At 37.1% G+C, this 15,211-nt stretch overlaps 1 protein-coding gene across 1 annotated transcript in view; it reads left to right on the top strand.

The window, feature by feature from the left end:
• COL4A3BP (collagen type IV alpha 3 binding protein) overlaps positions 1 to 15,211 on the top strand; it is a 116,107-nt gene that overhangs the window by 96,501 nt on the left and 4,395 nt on the right. Inside the window, exons 13-18 of the mRNA XM_023510862.1 lie at positions 528 to 623; positions 3,078 to 3,210; positions 4,449 to 4,519; positions 8,652 to 8,780; positions 9,262 to 9,391; positions 10,673 to 10,809. Coding sequence (XP_023366630.1) covers positions 528 to 623; positions 3,078 to 3,210; positions 4,449 to 4,519; positions 8,652 to 8,780; positions 9,262 to 9,391; positions 10,673 to 10,800 — 687 coding nt within the window. The 3' untranslated portion in view covers positions 10,801 to 10,809. The remainder of the gene's footprint in view (positions 1 to 527; positions 624 to 3,077; positions 3,211 to 4,448; positions 4,520 to 8,651; positions 8,781 to 9,261; positions 9,392 to 10,672; positions 10,810 to 15,211) is intronic.

The raw sequence follows: 15,211 nt of genomic DNA, 5'->3' as shown, positions 1-15,211 counted from the left end.
TTCTAACATTTCTACATAATCTTAAATACGCATGGATAGGAACATTGGACTAGATGGTGTCTTGTGCACCTTTTATATTTAGTAGTCCGTGGTTTTTTGCTTTAAGACATCTCTGTATTTTATGGTAAAGGATAAAATATTCTTATTACAGAAAATGCTTTTTTTTTGGTCATTTAATACACATTAGGCCAGTGGTTCTCAACCTTCCTAATGCTGTGGCCCTTTAATACAGTTCCTGTGGGTTGTGACCCCCACGCGTTAAGAACCGCTGCATTAGGCAAATCTGTGTTACTTGAGTGAAGCCTCTTCTTTCCCTGCATTTCTCCTTCCTGTCATTAACCTGGATATCTGGAATGTGGACTAAACTCTTCAATACTGTATACAAAGTACTAACTTTTGTACATTTGGTTACTGAGCTTTCTAAGAGCACCATTTCTCAACTGAAGTAAACTAAATACCATTCTCTTTCAGAGATCATGACATAGCTCTTATATGTGTATTCTTATGTCTTTATTTGTCTTTTCAAGGTGGAAGAGATGGTGCAGAACCACATGAATTACTCATTACAGGATGTAGGTGGAGATGCCAATTGGCAGTTGGTTGTAGAAGAAGGAGAAATGAAGGTAATTCCTAGGGGAATGTTATCGGTTGCAAAGTACAATTCTGTTCGGTCATATCATCGATACTCTTGGTATGAACAGGGCTAGCATTTTCAATTTACCACAACACAAATTATTAAGTATGATCAAAGAAGCACAAGATACTGAGGAATAAAATGTCTTTCCAGGCAGCACTTGTGGCTCAAAGGAGTAGGGCGCTAGCTCCATATACCAGAGGTGGTGGAATCAAACCTGGCCCTAGCCAAAAACTACAAAAAAAAAAAAAGAAAAAAAATGTCTTTCCTTCCTCTAGCTTCGCTTTTACTAATTTATGGTCACAATATAAATCTTTAACAAAACCATTCTGTTTTGCCTAGGCATGGAGAAGATAAAAGAAAATTTGGGAGATTAGATATAAGTAGGTCACAATTAGCTGATGGTCCTCTCTTTGTATATTTAATTTTGTTTATTTTTTTAACATACTGAATGTTCTGCTCAGATTTCTCTCCTGTTTTGGTCTATACCTCACTTCTTGTCCTTTCTCTAACTGTACCTTCTTTTAGGGGGCTGGGTTAAACATTAGTCAACATTGGTCATCCCTAAGCACAGAAATAAGAACAAGGAAAGAGAGATAAAGAGATGGTTTAAAAAGCAACAACAGCATTGAATTTTGGATTACCTTATTCCCTAGGCACTATGCTAAAGATGCAGAGATAATAAGACTTCCTCCAAGCTAAAGCTTTAGTTGAGGAAAAAAGATACTGACATTTAAAAGATACTAGTACTTGGCTCCATCTGATAATGTACTGAGTGAAGAGTGAGATGAATGATAGAGAAAAACAGAGAAGAAGGAGAGCTCTGTGATTTGGGACAATGAGCTTGCTTTACAGTGAGGGGAAGTATTTGAACTATGTCTGGAAATGGAAACAAGGTTGTGAGAAGGTGAGGCCAAAACTTGAAAGCAAATTTCACATTCAGGATTTTTACATAGACCATGTTGACCAAAATTATTCTAGCAAACAAGATACATGAGATGTCCTCTCCTCTTGAATAGAGAACAAATTAAGAAGTAGAGGAGACAGACAAATGAAATAGCAAAATGTTGTAATTCTGATAAGCTGATTGTAGAAAATAGCTTGAGAACACAAGGCCCCTCATATACCTGGATAAACAGAAGTCTTCCCCACGGGAGTAGGCCCCCAAAGCAGATCAGCATATTTTATCTTTGTAGAAGGGGTTGAGTCAAGCCTGCCTTGTTCCTCTTTCTGTACTCACCATTCAGATAAGCCACTGTACTTCCTCTGGGGAGGAGGGAGTGAAGGAGTGAAGAGAAGCCACGGGTGATGATCTAGCTGAAATCTCTCTACCTGAAGTGAGGATTAGAAGATAAGCCTACAGCCCACAGCATTAGAGAGAGAGAAGCTAAGGCAAGAATATGGAGAGCATAAAGTAAACTGTAGCAGTAGGTTAGCTACTTTGTGGAAAGTATCATTTTTGGGAAAATTAAGCTGATAGAAAAGAAACTGGAGAACAAGAAGACCACCTATGAGAGTCAGGCATAAGGTGAGGAAAGCCTACCTAAAACAGGTAAACAACAGTAGAGAAATCAGGCTATTGGATATCTTAGAGAAGATGAGTGACAAGCTTGTAGCTAGGTGAGTTGTGAGGGGAAGAATCAAAGTCTAGAATTCCTAGTTTGGATGACTGGGAAAATGGTGGTCCCAATAACATGAGTACAGGGGAAAATAATTTGGCGAGAGAGATTGCAAAGAGATGTGAGATATCTAACAAGTGTCTGGCCCCATAGGTACTTCATAAATTGAGAGCCGGAACTCCCCCATAACATTTCTTCATTTATCAAAATACCTTTACTGCACAGTTCTCTAAAGTAACAAACTGTTTTGATACACTTAATTTTACTCAGTACTTAAGGTACACACCCTCATATTTAAAGCAGGATAGATGTGTATTTATAATCTTTTTTGCTGTTTTAGCTGGCTTTAGCTTTCAGTCATTGATACAACAAATATATAATTTTGTGCCTGCTGTTTCAGATACTGTACTAGACATGGGGGATATGGCATTGAACAAAGTAGCCCCTAGTGCCTTTAAACAGGTTATGTTCTAGCCAGATTTATTTAGTCTTCTTAACCATATTAAACAGTTCTTGAGAATGTTTGGTAAATAATGCCTAATTTAAATTGATTTTTAAAAAATAGCTCACAATAAGTCATCACATGTGGGTGTTTTTCATAGTTGAAGTTTATGTTGGATTTGTATAATAATTTTAAATATTTTTATGTGGTCTGTGTTAATTCAAAGTTTATTTTCTTTTACTTGAATATATTCTCCAAATACATTTTCATAAATAAAAGTCAAAAAAACCAACTAAATTCAAAAGCATCCTTTTAAATTTGTACTTTAGTGGTTCGATTTTTTTTTTTAATTTTCAAAGTTTTTTAATAATGTCTTCTTTAGGTATACAGAAGAGAAGTAGAAGAAAATGGTATTGTTCTGGATCCTCTAAAAGCTACTCATGCAGTTAAAGGTGTTACAGGACATGAGGTCTGCAATTACTTCTGGAATGTTGACGTTCGTAATGACTGGGAAAGTAAGCTGTCATTATTAATATAATTTAATCGACTTACTATTTTGAATTTAGTATCAGTTCTAACTTAGCTGTCTACATTTGATTATAGCATATAGAGAATATATAGAGAATCATACAGGCTACTAATTATACCTCACATTTAAACAGAACTTTTCGGTGTACAAATGCTTCTTAGTTTATCATTTGATCTAATACCTCAGTCGTCCTCCATGATAGGGATGTATTTTTTCACTTTATGTACAAATAAAGTAAAATTCAAATCAGATAGGTAAAGTGACTTGTCAAAGACCACAGAACTAGTTGGTGGAATAGCCAGGACTGAAATGAAGTTTTCTGTTCTATCATCTACTTGTTCCTAAACTGTTTTGTTTCCATGATAAATTCTAAATAAATTCTTCTGTGGTTAGAGTTGTTCTTAGTGTGTGTGTATTCTCCTTATACCCCAAATTTCATAAGTACAGATACCTCTGGACGTCATGTTTATCATTGACTGCTTGACATTCTGTTTTTACAAATACAGTCGCCGATTCCCTAAATAGAACATTTTATTTACCCTCAGTAAAATTGGAAAGAGGAAGGGATTATAGTGTTGGGGAATAGAATTACTTTATTCAAAATTTAAAATAGGCTGGGTGTGGAGACTCACACCTGTAATCCTAGCACGCTGGGAGATTGAGGTAGGCAGATCACCTGAGCTTACTAGTTCAAGACAAGATGGAGCTAGAGCAAGACCACCATCTCTAAAAATAGCCAGGCATTGTGGTGGTGCCTGTAGTCCCAGCTACTTGGAAGGCTGAGGCAGGAGAATCACTTGAGCTCAAGAGTCTGAGGTTGTTGTGAGCTATGATGCCACAGCACTCTACCAGGGGTGACAAAGTGAAACTCTCTCTCAAAAAAAAAAATAATAATAATTAATTAAAAATAAATATTATGTAGCCATAATAATGAAAAATAAAAGAAATTTTTAAAAGAGAATTGCTTTTTTGCTTTGGAAGATAGATATTGGGGGAGGGGGGAAGTAAGATTTCCTGGTGAATCAGACCTTACAGCCACTATTCATAGTCTTAATACTAGTTATTAACTTTCTTCCATTTTGGTTTAGCCTAGGTAATGCAGGATTCTGTTCATTTTACTGTAATATCCATTGTAATAAATTTTCAGCATGAGTGAGTTGATCACCTTTTAGGAAAAGGTAATATGTCTTTTTGGCTATACTAATACTATTCTCTTCATTTCAGCAACTATAGAAAATTTTCATGTGGTGGAAACATTAGCTGATAATGCAATCATCATTTATCAGACACACAAGGTAAATATCTCTTCATTCATCCCCCCAAAATTCTAATGTTATTCAAACTAAAACATATAAATTCTCTAATGTAAAACTTGGCAGGAAATTAAATGTCATAAAAAATCCAGAGATTAATAATTTATGAATATCATGTATTTGAAAGGTATTTCAACTTATTTAGAGCAGAAATGTGTATAGATAAGAATCTGAGAAATATAATCTTGAAATAGACTGCTTCATAAAGGTCTTACAGTTTCTCTTCATGCACTTTTTTTTTTCAAGAGATGAGGTCTCAGCCAGGCGTGGTGGCTCACACCTGTAATCTTAGCACTCTGGGAGGCCAAGGTGGATGGATCACCTGAGCTCAAGAGTTCTAGACCAGCCTAAGCAAGAGTGAGACCCTGTGTCTACTAAACATAGAAAAACTAAGGCAAGAGGATCTCTTGAGCCCAGGAGTTTGAAGATGCTGTGAGCTCTGATGCCGCAGCATTCTACCGAGGGCAACAGAGTGAGACTCTGTCTCCAAAAAAACAAAACTAAAAGATGAGGTCTTGCTGTGTTATCTAGGTTGTTCTAGAGCTCTTTAGCTCAAGTGATCCTCCTTGCCTTCGTCTCCCAGGTAGCTAGGACTATAGCATGTGTTATCACATTCAGCTTTTTTTATGTACATTTTAGATCTAGAAAAGAGCCTTCTGAAATACATCCATTTAAATACCTTCCTAGCATATAATCTCTATAGGAGATAAATGATGGTTTACTAAATATGAAAGTGAATCATAGTCTCCCAGACAGCAACAATAAGGATAATGGAAAGTATGATAATAGCATATGTTAAGACTAATACATGTAGATATGAAAGTGATGTCAGTGGATTATCTGAAAGCAAAGAAAAATTGATGGGCATGACGATTAAGAGGTTCATCATACACCAGAGCACACATAAAAATATTACAATTTAAATTAGTTCCCTTTAACATTATTTTTCCCTCTTCTGTTTTCTCTTTTCCTTTTTTTAAGACAGAGTCTTTCTCTGTCATCCAGGTTGAATGCAGTGGTATGATCATAGTTCACTGTAACCTCAAACTCCAGGCTCACATGATCCATTTTAGTCTCTTTTTGCTTTTTTTTTTTTTTTTAAAGAAACAGAGTCTTACTTTATCACCCTCAGTAGAGTGCTGTGGCATCACAGCTCATAACAACCTCCAACTCCTGGGCTTAGGCGATTCTCTTGCCTCAACCTCCCAAGTAGCTGGGACTACAGGTGCCCACCACAATGCCCAGCTATTTTCTGGTTGCAGTTTGGCCAGGACTGGGTTTGAACCCACCTCCCTCAGTATATGGGGCCGGCGCCCTACCCACTGAGCCACAGGCACTGCCCCCACCTCAGTCTCTTGAGTAGCTGGGACTGTAGCAGTCTTCCACCATACTGGGCTAATTTTTTAAATTTTTTGAAGAGATGAGGTTTTGCTATGTTGCCCAGGCTGGTCTTGAACTCATGGGCTCAAGGGATCCCAACATGCCAGCCACTGCACCTGGCCCCTCTACTATTCTTAATATTTAAAATTGTAGGATTAATATTTCTCTTTATTATGCTCTGTTCCCTTTCTGAAAATTGCCAGATAATATATTATATGTAAAATAATAAAAGGTATTAAAATTTTGGAAAGATCCATCAAAAACAAGATTGTATGTTATATAAGAAATATAATGGGCTCGGCGCCTATAGCTCAACCGGCTAAGGCGCCAGCCACATACACCTAAGGTGGCGGGTTCGAATCCAGCCCGGACCTGCCAAAACGACAATGTCGGCTGCAACCAAAAAATAGCCGGGTGTTGTGGCGGGCGCCTGTGGTCCCAGCTACTTGGGAGGCAGAGGCAGGAGACTCGCTTTAGCCCAGGAGTTGGAGGTTGCTGTGAGCTGTAATGCCACGGCACTCTACCCAGGGGGACAGCTTGAGGCTCTGTCTCAAAAAAAAAAAAAAAGAAATATAATGATTCAGTAGGTACTTTGTTTTTCTTTTTTAAATGATTTGTGAGTTGAACATATAGAAATATTTGAGGTTTTGTATATATTCTTAAGTTGAGTCTTGTCATCTGAGACATCTTGTATCTAATATATTATGAACTGTGCTTCATTTTATATGGTAGCTACTTAAGGAATTGAAATTCTTATTTCAACATAAAGATTTTGAAGTCTAATTTGAAATCTGAAATTTAGTAAATTTCAAAATACCAATTGTTCTGTAATTTGGAATAAAGATAACCAGTAATTTGGAACCAGAAAAAAACTATTATCTGAAGATGATTGGTCATAGAAAACAATATGCTGAAGCTGTTCCACTTGATAGAGGAAGGAATGGTGAAATAATGTTGTATTAGGATTGAAAAGCTAAAAAATTAATATATAGGGTGGACATAAAGTTCACATCCAATTAAAAATAGTTTAACATAGTAAATTGCACACAAACTTTGTGGACAGTCTGTTTGTAAGAAAATTTAAGATATTATTATAATTATTTGCTAATTTTTGAAATAAACTATCCCAGAATAATTTTGTTTATTTTGTTTTGTTTTGTTTTTAGAGGCAGAGTCTCACTTTATTGCCCTTGGTAGAGTGCTAGGGCGTCACAGCTCACAGCAACCTCTAGCTCTTGGGCTTAGGTGATTCTCTTGCCTCAGCCTCCTGAGTAGCTGGGACCACAGGAGCCCACTACAACTCCCGGCTATTTTTTTGTTCCAGTCTGGCCGGGGCTGGGCTCGAACCCTCCACCCTGTGGCCTAGAATAATTTTTTTCAACAAATTGAATAACACAATACAATATATTTGACTTCTTTTTTCTTTGAGACAGAGCCTCAAGCTGTCACCCTCGGTAGAGTGCTGTAGCATCACAGCTCACAGCAACCTCCAACTCTTGGGCTTAAGCAATTCTCTTGCCTCAGCCTCCTAGGCAGCTAGGACTACAGACACTCACCGCAATGCCCAGCTATTTTTTGGTTGTAGTTGTTGTTATTTGGCAGGCCCAGGCTGGACTTGAATCCACCAGTTCTGGTGTATGTGGCTGGTGCTCTAGCTACTGAGCTATAGGCGCCAAGGCCTTTGACTTCTTTGATGATGTGGTCTCAGAGAGGGCTACTTGTCTCTTAAAATTTAACTCATTCTTGTTCTTCAAATTTCTAGCTTATCATCCTGTGGATTTGCATTCTAAATGCCCAACACAGTTTTCATCAGCTTCATGAAATTTTGCATGTTTACAAGATGAACATTTACTTTGTAAACAATTTGTGTTGTATTAACACCTAGTTATTGATTACTTATTATACTCTAATCAGGAAAGATACTGCATAAGGACTATATATTAAATATATATATGTGTGTGTATATATATATGTATCAAATACCCAAAATGAAAGTAACTTAAGAAGGATAAAAGTTCAATTTTTTGTCATTTAGCAACAATTTATCTGCTCAGACCCTTAATGTTAATGTAAAAAAAAAAAGAAAGAAAGAAACAATTTATCCTAGTTGTCAGAACACAGGCTTCATGTTACTCCCACAGTGTATGTTTTTCTTTACATATCTTAAAATTGAAATAGTCAATCTAAATGATTTGGAAGTCTTTTGAGTGTGATTATGATAACAAAGGAGCGATCTTTTTCCCCCTAAAATCTTTGCTTTTCAAGTCTTTGAATCTCTAAACATAACATTACCAGAGGGAATGGGGAGTTGTTACTTAATGGGTAGAGAGTTTCTCTTTGCAGTGATGACACATTTTGAAAATAAGATAGTGGTGATGGTTACATAACACCAAATGTAATTAATGCCACTGAATTGTACATGAAAAAATGGTTAAAATGACAAATTATGTGTATATGTGTGTTTATATATATATATTTATGACTGTAATCAGGAACATTATTCCTTTGTTTTATTGTATTCCCTTAACATTATATTGTTCTGCAAAGCCATGAACTCAATGTTTATACTTTATCATTTGATATTCTCAGATGCTTTTGATTTAAAATTTGACAGATTTCACCTTCAGCTAAGACATTTATTGATTTTACATTTGTTTTTCTGTTAGTTCCATGCTACATCTGAATATAAAGTACTAGTAGTGCATATTTTCAAAAGACTTTTACTTCTTCTCAGAGAGTATGGCCTGCTTCTCAGCGAGATGTATTATATCTTTCTGCCATTCGAAAAATACCAGCATTGACTGAAAATGACCCTGAAACTTGGATAGTTTGTAATTTTTCTGTGGATCATGACAGTGCTCCTGTAAGTACAACTAAATACATAATATAGAGCAGACAGTAACACATACCACATACACAGATGCTTTATTTAATATTACTTCTTAGTTTTTGCATCATGTTAGACAGGCTGCTAGAAACATTGTAGCCTATGTGGTGTCTGATGGCAGCAGTCATGGCTGTGAATATCCCACCAGGGCTGTTTTCCTTTCCTTCTGAGCTTTACTGAAATAGAGCTAAATGAGCAGGCAGTTTATGTAGACTGCTTCTCACAGTTATCTCTTAAGCATTACCTGCTAGCCAAACCTCTATGGTTTCTACAACTCCATTTACCTCCATTTACTATTTAAGAGGAAGAAAAATCAGGTTGGCATGTATTATTTATTTGGTGCTTATAAGAGATATGGTTCTGGTTAGCCTTATGTACCATTAGACCAACAGAGATCACAAAATACTGAGTATTTACTATACTCAGTATGCTTTATTTTTAATTTTTGTTTTGACAGCTAAACAATCGATGTGTCCGTGCCAAAATTAATGTTGCTATGATATGTCAAACCTTGGTAAGCCCACCAGAGGGCAACCAAGAGATTAGCCGGGACAACATTCTGTGCAAGATTACATATGTGGCTAATGGTATGTATGTTTTCATTTGTTTTTGCTGCTTAATGTGGATGTTCTTGATCATGGTCTACAGACAGTTTGGACAAACTCCTTTTTAGTTCTTATCCTTTTAGATCAGCTGTGAAATTATCTTCTGTGAAATTGGTCCCTGATCCCCAACCTTCTTGGCACCAAGGACCAATTTCACAGAAGATAATTTTTCTAAGGATGGGGAGGACAGGGTTAGATTCTCATAAAGAGCCACAACCTAGGTCGCTTCCATAACACAGTTTACAGTAGAGTTCGCACTTCAATGAGAATCTCATGCCACCCTCCATGTGACAGGTGGCAGTCATCTGAGGCACTGATGCGAGTGGTGGGGAATGGATATAAATACAGATGAAGCTTCACTAAAAACCCTGCCCCACCCCTGCTGCTCACCACCAGCTGTGTGGCCTGGGTTCCTAATAGACCACAGACTAGTACCCAGTCAGCCACCCAGGGATTGGGAACTATAGCTTCAGCTTACTAATTTTTCCTTTGAGGAGATGTATATCAAAATTATCTGAAAACTTTGTCAATTACATGGCTGAATTTCCCCCTAGAAATAGTATATAAGAATTTCTGAAGCTGGAGTTGGATAGATAAATTTTAAAACTTCCTATCTGGATTGCTATCATATATTCTTGGTTTTAAGAACCAGTTTATTAGATAATGTGCCTAATAGGATGGATTTATTATTAGGAATATAAGCAACAGTGAAAAGGGAAATTAACAGTTCTTCTCATTGTCAGGCCTTTAGTTTTCTAAATTAGTGCTACCCTAGTCCTTTAATAATTGGTAATTTCATATTTACTTAACTTTGATACGCTGCTGGACAGCCCTTTTCATCACTTGCTTTGGTTCCTTACTATACCCATTTTGTACCTGTCGGCCATCGTATTCTCTCAAACCCTTTTTATACAGGGCTACAACTGCTAGTGTGTTTAAATAAGCAATTGTATCTGAATAAAGTTACTGTTTAATTATAATAAAAATTGATGAATAAAGCTGCCTTAAATAACCTAAAGTGTTGGTATTCTAATATTTGCATGTAATTTAGGGAACCAAGAACATTTTAGAAAGGTAGTATCTGTTAACTGTTTACTATCTGTTGATGTCTGATGGTCAGTAGTAAGGAGTGAATGATTAAGAATGAAAGATGGTAACTGGTCCAATATGAGGAATTTTTAAAAGGCAAGGGAACAAGTGAAATGCTTCACATCTATTTGGAGAATATATCTTAGTAAGCTTTACTTTTCCTTTATCTTGCAGTGAACCCTGGAGGATGGGCACCAGCCTCAGTGTTAAGAGCAGTGGCGAAACGAGAGTATCCTAAATTTCTAAAACGTTTTACTTCTTACGTCCAAGAAAAAACTGCAGGAAAACCTATTTTGTTCTAGTATTAACAGGTACTGTAAGATCTATTTTATAATTTTTTTAATTTTATTTGACTAGTTTGACTCCATAGATATTAAAATCTATGTTTTAGGATGTTCCAAGATAGAGAATTATAGTTTATAGCCTTTAAAACTTCCTTTTTAGGGCGGTGCCTGTGGCTCAAAGGAGTTGGGCGCCAGCCCCATATGCCGGAGGTGGCGGGTTCAGGCCCGGGCCCAGCTTCGGCCCTGGCCAAAAACTGCAAAAAAAAAAAACTTCCTTTTTGTTATTTTTTTCTTTTCATGCCTGTTTTATGAAATTTTAACATTATAGAACTATAGAATTTCAGAAGTGTAAATTCCCTTATTCTTTCCCAGAAATTATTATTGTTGTTGTATATTTTTCCAGACTTTTATGGGTTGTACTAACATACACTTTTGACTGTTTAAAAAACAAATAAATGTGTGTAGTCCATACTTAGTATTTTGCAGCTTACATTTTTTCACATAGCAGTTTATTCAATGTCAGGCATAGTATCTGATACTTATAATCTTAGCACTTTTGGAGGTCAGGGTGATAGAATTGCTTGAGGCCAGGAGTTCAGGACCAGCCTAAGCAAGAGCAAGACCCTGTCTTTACAAAAAATAGAAAAATTAGCTGGGCATGGTGGCATGTGCTATAGTCCCAGCTATTTAGGAGGTTGAGGCAGGAGGATTACTTGAGCCTAGATGATTCCACTGCACTTTAGCCCCAGTGACAGCAAGTACCTGTCTCAAAAAAAGACAAAACAAAAAACAACCAAAATGTATCTTGACTATCTTCATATAAAGATGACATGTATAAAAATGTCTTATTCTGAGTAGGGCGCCAGCCCCATATGCCGGAGGTGGAGGGTTCAAACCCAGCCCCGGCCAAAAACTGTCTTATCCTTTTAACATCTTTCATATGAATGTTGCAGAATTTATTGAGAAGTTCATGTTAATGTCTGGGTTGGTTTCTTATTTTTATTATAAGATAGTGTTACACTGAACATCTTTATTTATGCAAGAAGCTAGAACTTTTAACTTTTTAAAATAAGTGGTATATTAACATGGTTCAAAAATCAAAAGGATGAAACAAATTATAGTGAAATGTACCATCTGTTTCCCTATTCACCCAGGTTTGCCCACTAAAAAATAAATTCTTTAATTATTATTTGCTGTATAATGTCACATGCATACTCTATTATATACTATTACTCATTTCTTGTGTATCTTTCCAGAGGTTGTTAGTGCCTGAACAAACAAATAGAAGTGTATTCTCCCAACACATATACGTTGTTGTTTTTTGTTGTTGTTGTTGTTGTTTGTTTGTTTGTTTGTTTGGGGTTTTTTGCAGTTTTTGGCCGGGGCTGGGTTTAAACCCGCCACCTCCAGCATTATGGGTCCAACGCCCTACTCCTTTGAGCCACAGGCGCCGCCCATACTTTGTTGTTTTTGAAGAAGAGGTAGCATACTGTTCAGTGTCTTGCATTTGCACTATATTGGTATATAAGTTCTTACTATGTTGGTAAGGCACTTCCTCAGTCTTTTTTTTTTTATGGATGGACAGTATCCTATTATATGGATAAACATAATTTATGTAATCAGTTCGGCAGTGGTAGATATTCATTTGCTAGAACAGCATTAATAATTGTATCCAGCTGTCATTTTGAATTGCAAGTTTGTATATGGGATAAATTACTAGATATGTTACTTACTGCTGGCCCTGCTAGGGTTTTGTGCATTTCTAATTTAGATATTGCCCTTCATAGAGGTTTTACTAATTTTACCATCTCACTTGCAATAGGAGATTGAAATGCCTATTTCCCCATATTTCCTCACACAATGTATAAAACAAGACTTTAAGATTTTACCAACTTGATAGGTGAAAAATATGTTCTCAGTATAGTTTTTAATTGTATTCCTCTTCTCATGGGTAAGCTTAAGTATGTTTGGTCCATTGAGAACCATTTGTATAATTCTATTTCTGTAAATGTTACATGTTAAAATTTACAATATTAGTAGATATTACTAGTTATGATATACAAGCAGTAAGTACTCATGAACATTGTCTCATCTCACCTGCATTGGATGTTAAATCATTGGCTGAGAAATTTATATTCTTAAGTTAATCTCTTTATAAATAACATAGTTGGGGGCAGTGCCTGTGGCTCAAGGGAGTAGGGCGCTGACCCCATATGCCGAAGGTGGTGGGTTCAGGCCCAGCCCTGGCCAAAAATTGCAAAAAATAAACAAATAGTAAATAAAAACATAGTCGGGGCGGCACCTGTGGCTCAAAGAAGTAGGGCACCGGCTCCATATGCCAGAGGTGGTGGGTTCAAACCCAGCCCCAGCCAAAAACTACAAAAAAAAAAAAAAAACATAGTCAATAACCAAAAAATGACATAATTTTAATTAAGTCTGATTGTTAATGATGTTTATAGCATGTCTCTTTTTAAAAACATGAAGTCTAAATTTGTTGTCAGGTACTAACTCAAGGGTTACTACATTGATGTCTCAGACATTTAAGTTTTCCCAGGAAAAGTTATCCGAAAATATTAAACAGGTTCTGGTCTTAACTTACCTTAATGGTTTAGTGTTCTGGAATATAACTTGGGTTTTCAGGGATTCTTTATCTTCACATATAAGTTCACTGACATATTTTAGAATATCTTGTGCTTAAGGACTTTTTTTGAGACTGAGTCTCACTATGTCACCCTTGGCAGAATGCTGTGGTGTCACAACTCACAGCAACCTCCAACTCTTGGGCTTAAGCTATTCTCTGGCCTCAGCCTCCCAAGTAGCTGGGACTACAGGCACCCACCACAACACCCAGTTATTTATTTATTTATTTATTTATTTATTTTGTTATTATTGTTGTTGCAGTTGTAATTGTTTAGCTGGCCTGGGCCAGGTTCGAATCCTCCAGCCTTAGTGTATGGGCCGGGTGCTCTACCCACTGAGCTATGGGTACTGCCCTGCTTAAGGATTTTTATAGCTGTGTCTAGACATTACTTCTTACTGATTCTGTCTTTGTACCACATTTATCAAATAAACCAGAAAACTATTGGCACATGACAAGAAGCTTGTCACCTTACTTAGCTATGTATCTCTCATCCTGGCCTTAGGGTTTTGTTTTATGTGTTTCTCTTTTTTTTTGAGACACAGTCTCACTCTCTCATCCTTGGTTGAGTGCTATGGCTTCTTTATAGTTCACAGCAACCTCTAACTCTTTTTTTTTTTTTTTTCGAGACAGAGCCTCAAGCTGTCTCCCCTGGGTAGAGTGCTGTGGCATCACAGCTCACAGCAACCTCCAACTCCTGGGCTCATGCGAGTCTCCTGCCTCAGCCTCCCAAGTAGCTGGGACCACAGGCACCCGCCACAATGCCTGGCTATTTTTTGGTTGCAGCTGTCATTATTATTTGGCGGGCCCAGGCTGGATTCAAACCCACCACCTTAGGTGTACGTGGCTGGCACCTTAGCCACTTGAGCCACAAGTGCCGAACCAACAACCTCTAACTCTTGAGTTCAAGTGATCTTCCTGCCTCAGCCTCCCAAGTAGCTACAGGCACCCACCACAACTCCCAGCTAATTTGTCTATTTTTAGTAGAGATGGGGTCTCGCTTTTCCTTAGGCTGGTCCCAAACTCCTGAGCTCAAGCAATCTACCCACCTCAACCTCCCGAGTGCCACCGTGCTCAGTCTGGCCTTAAGGTTTTCAAAGCACTAATGTTTTGGTCTAACCAAGACCAAGCATACGCCTGTATCTCCCTTCTCTCTTTCACCTTGACCTTGCAGAAAGAGCCTCTCACTTGACGCACTTTTTTTTTAATTTTTTTTTTATTAAATCATAGCAGTGTACATTAATACTATCATGGGGTACAGTGTACTGTTTCTGTATACAATTTGAAATACTTTTCATCCAACTGATTAACATAGCCTTCATGTCTTTTTTTTAGTTATTGTGTTAAAACATTTTTATTCTACATTTAGAGAGATTCACATGTACCCTTATAGGATGTGATGCACTCTTACTTACTAACTTCCTTACCAAAGTGGCTCAGATATTCAGCTAAGAAAGGCAGAAAATACATTGTATTAAGCAAGGAAATCATCAGAATGCAGTTGTATATAGAACATGATCTCAACTATGTTTGAGAATAGCTTTTCTAAACTTTTCAAAGATACATGCTAAGATATTAACATAATTTACCTGTAGACTGTTGGTTTTAGAGTGGTGTTTTAGTGACTGTACGTTTGTGCACTCTCATGGAAATACACACATGTATTTTGTACATTTTTCTTTTGAGGGCCTAGGAGGAAGTTGAAATCCTTTTTTTTTTTTGAGACATAGCCTCAAGCTGTCCCCCTGGGTAGAGTGCTGTGGCTTCACTGCTCACAGCAACCTCCAACTC

Source organism: Otolemur garnettii, unplaced genomic scaffold (assembly GCF_000181295.1).
Source record: "Otolemur garnettii isolate 467f Iridium unplaced genomic scaffold, OtoGar3 scaffold00017, whole genome shotgun sequence".
Lineage (NCBI taxonomy): Eukaryota > Metazoa > Chordata > Mammalia > Primates > Galagidae > Otolemur > Otolemur garnettii.
The sequence above is the reverse complement of the archived record's forward strand: the minus strand, read 5'-3'. Positions and strand labels throughout refer to the sequence as shown.